Source organism: Anarrhichthys ocellatus, unplaced genomic scaffold, assembly GCF_004355925.1.
Source record: "Anarrhichthys ocellatus isolate YVR2014 unplaced genomic scaffold, GSC_Weel_1.0 scaffold4179, whole genome shotgun sequence".
In the NCBI taxonomy this organism is placed as follows: domain Eukaryota; kingdom Metazoa; phylum Chordata; class Actinopteri; order Perciformes; family Anarhichadidae; genus Anarrhichthys; species Anarrhichthys ocellatus.
In genome coordinates, this window is record NW_022284153.1 from 712 (window position 1) to 4,736 (window position 4,025).

General features: G+C 48.1%; 1 protein-coding gene across 1 annotated transcript; it reads right to left on the reverse strand.

The window, feature by feature from the left end:
• Window positions 1-870: 870 nt before the first annotated feature.
• Window positions 871-3,904, reverse strand: LOC116379355 (SH3KBP1-binding protein 1-like; the record flags this gene model as incomplete). The annotated part of the gene is made up of 5 exons (XM_031841306.1): window positions 871-2,676; window positions 2,803-2,905; window positions 3,067-3,251; window positions 3,329-3,425; window positions 3,616-3,904. Coding segments are annotated over 5 exons (1,422 nt in total), but the record flags the coding sequence as incomplete, so codon positions are not given.
• Between the last annotated feature and the right edge of the window lie 121 nt (window positions 3,905-4,025).

The following is a 4,025-nucleotide window of genomic DNA, read 5'->3' on the forward strand; positions in this document are numbered from 1 at the left end:
AACTAATAACACTAATAACTAATAAAGACACACAGTAATCACCACTGTACTTAATAACAGTAACTAATAACACTAATAACTCATAAAGACACACAGTAATCACCACTGTACTTAATAACAGCAACTAATAACACTAATAACTAATAAAGACACACAGTAATCACCACTGTAGAGGTGTTTCTCTCTGTAGTCTGTTAAACTGTGTCCTGTGTTCTGTAGTACAGGATCCATTTCTACCGGCGGAATGCGATCGTCTTATTTATGAATTATTTGCGTCTGTACATTTTGAAATTCAGATTGTGACGTCATTATTAAATAACCCAGAATATGATTATTGTTTCTGTTAACCCTAGCCCTATTTTTAGGCCTCTGCATCCCCATACTAAAAATACTGTAAATCTGTAACTACAAGGTCTATTTTAATAATGTTGTTATATTACAGGTAACAAATGTGAGATTTATTCAGATGTGTAAATATTGTGTATATGTTACTGGTTAGTACAAAAGTATTATGCAGAATAATATACATTATATTTTAGATACATTAATATGTCCATCACTTGAATGACTGCTGGTAGTTTAATATTAATAATACATAATGTATTAGTTGATATATTTGTTGTGTAATGTTTTGCCTGTAATGAGTTTAATAAAACAAAGATATTTCCTACAAATAATCATAAAATATGGAGTCTGAAAAATAAAGAGTCGCTGTCGTCAGATCTCAGAGCTGATTGGCTGTGACGGCGGTGCGTTCAGGTTCGGCTCTGTAAAGAAGTGAACGGACTGAAGAAGACATGTTTTTCTGTTCATCACAGAGTGACTTTACAGTCATCAACAAATCACACAAATAAATAAAACGTTGATACAAACTTTTGTGTTTTTTTTATAAAAGATTGTTCAGACTGAAGATACAAAAGGTTAGAAAACGTTCCTGTTGGTTCAAAAAGCTAGAGAAACAAAGATAAAGTTAACAAAAGCTTCACTGAAGCGCTCCTCCTTCAGCTCCGGTTTGGTCTCCTCCACGTCACACAGTCATCAAAGCTTCTCCACCAGATGTATCTATCAGCTGTGACTCGCTGCCGTGGAGGAAGTACTCTGATCTTTTACTTCAGTTAAAGTACTAATACCACAGTGTAGAAATACTCTGTTACAAGTATAACTATTAGCATCAATAGCTACTACTTCTGCAGAATAATATATATTATATTATCATATTCATTTATATACTGCTGGTAGTTTAATCTGTAATAGTACATCAATCATTAGTTGATTAATAATCTGAATCTGTAAAGTAACAAACTGTAAAAAGTACAATATGTACTTCTGAGCTGTTGAGAAGTGGAAAGTAGCAGAAAATGACAGTAAAGTACAAGTACCTGGAAATTGTACTCAGGAACAGTACTTGAGTAAATGTACTTGAGTTCTATAGAATTGCAAACTTAATTATAGATAACGTTGTTATTAACGGTTTTTATTCCTCATCTTCAAATTACGTTTCTCTCGTAAAATAAAGTGAAACGTTTGAAAACACAAACATTAAAGTATAAATATAGCATCATCATTTAAATGACTTTTGTGTTCACTGAGTACATCTACGATGTAACTTCCAGTACAACTGGGACCAGTTAGCCTCATTTTCAGTGTTAGCATTAGCTTAGCTGGCTACAGCTAACATATGCTGTTAGAACTACAACTAACATATGCTGTTAGAACTACAACAGAGCCCTTTGACATCACCGAGTCATTCGATTTATTGACTGAGAATATTAATCAATGCAGCTTTAATAAAACAGTGGAGAGTCTGTCTGCAGAGTCTCAGTCTGAAGAGCCAATCAGAAGCAGAGTCTCAGTCTGAAGAGCCAATCAGAAGCAGAGTCTCAGTCTGAAGAGCCAATCAGAAGCAGAGTCTCGGTCTGAAGAGCCAATCAGAAGCTGGTCTCGTTCATGTGTGGTTTGGGGCTGGTGGGCAGTCCGGTGGCGGGGCTGTCCGGACTCACCGGGCTCTCGGGGGAAGCCGGGTTGTCGTCAGGAGACGTCGCGGTGCCGCGGCGAGGTGAGGCAGGCATACTGGACCGCGACGGGCTCACGGCTGCGGGGGCGGGGCTTGTTGGGGGAGTAGGCGTGGTCCTGCGGTGCGACAGAGATGAGGTCAGAGGCGACGACGGCGACGACATGGACGAAGGTGTTCCCGGGGAGTGGCGTGCACCGGGTGACACGGAGAAGGTGGTGGGGGTCCTGAGGCCAAACCTGGCCTCTAGCTCGGTGCACACCGCTAAGCTCCGCCTGCTGCCCTCCGAACCCACCGGGACCCCGAACCCAGAGCCCGCCGCCTCTGAACCCTTAGCGAGCTCCTGGCAGCGCTCCACGAAGCTCCCCCTGCGCACAGACCCCCACTCTTTGTCCCGGTCCAGGTGTCTGGGGGGACAGGGGCTGGCGGTCTGGTTGTTGTGGCCGGAGGCGGAGTTGTGGGCGTAGGCGGGGATGTTGAGGGTCTGCGGCCCGCTGAGGGCGGAGTCCCGGACAGGAGGTTTGGTGAGGGGAGCGGGGGGCGGAGCCTGCCGGGGGAGGCTGCCGCACAACGAGGCCGACGAACCCGAAGCTCCGCCTCCTCGTGCTCCAGCTGCAGAGTGGAGGCGTTCCATCCTGAAGACGTCCGTGAGCTGAGAGTGAAGACTAGAAGGGGGACAGGAAGTCACATGACTCATCTACAACAACAACAACAACAACAACAACAACAACAACAACAACAACAACAACAACAACAACAGAAGCATGACCAACGCGTGTGCAGGCGGTTACCTGCAGGTGGAGGCTCTCGGTGTGCTGTCAGGTGTTCTGGTCAGAGCCAGGTCGCACTGGTCCAGCAGCTCCAGCAGCTCCTCCTCCGTTGGCCCGCCCAGCGCTGTGAAACAAACCAATGAGAGCGCCCCGTCACTCCTCCGACCATTCACAGAGCTCGCAGCCGTTAACATGCGAAAAGAATCACACGGCTGTTTTGTAACGGGAGCGCTAACGCTGCCGTCCTCTGAAGGGGGAACAATAAAGTTTGTTGAAGACTCTGACCTCTGACGTCGACCTTGCCGGCGATCTCCATGGCGGTCGTCAGGTCCCACATCTGGATGCTGCCGTTGCCGTGGCCACTGAAGAGGTAGCGACGAGGCCGAGAGCCGATGCGACTCGAACCCTCGCACTCGTGGACCATGAAGGCCGTGATGGAGGTGGTGTCCACCGAGCGCACCTCGCACACCCTGACACACACACACACACTTGGTTCAACTCATCTGTTCTCTCCTGCCAGCCTTATCATCAACACACACACACTCACCTCTTCCCGTTGGACGACAGCCTCACGTAGAGCTTATCCGTGTCCGGTACGACTCTCTGGATGAACACCTGCTGGTCGTCTCTCTCTCCGTACGGACCTGAACCCACAAGACACCTGTGACCTCCACAGGAACATACTCTACCACATTCACATAAATTAGTCGTGGGCTACACAGCCGCACCGGTGGGACCTCTGCTGGACAACAGCAGCATTACATGAGAGACCAGCTTGTGAAAAACATTGAGAAACAAACTTGAGATTTGACCCCCTGTGGGTGTTTGTGTTACCTATCTCTGTGCCGGCGCTGCAGCCTCCGTGTCCGTCCACGTCGTCCAGGCTGAGGATCTTGAAGGAAGTGAGCGGCGTGGACCCCGGCTGGGTGGAGATCATCCCTCTGAACCGAGTCACCGTCCACGTCCGCACGTGGTTGTTGTCGGCACAAACTGACGGAAGACAGACGAGGACAACTTCAGAGACACTTGTCTGGACGAGTGTGTCGTACCCGAGACCAGACGTCTCTAGGAGTCGTACCCGAGACCAGGCGTCTCTAGGAGTCGGACCAGAGACCAGGCGTCTCTAGGTCTCGGACCAGAGACCAGGCGTCTCTAGGTCTCGGACCAGAGACCAGGCGTCTCCAGGAGTCGGACCAGAGACCAGGCGTCTCTAGGTCTCGGACCAGAGACCAGGCGTCTCTAGG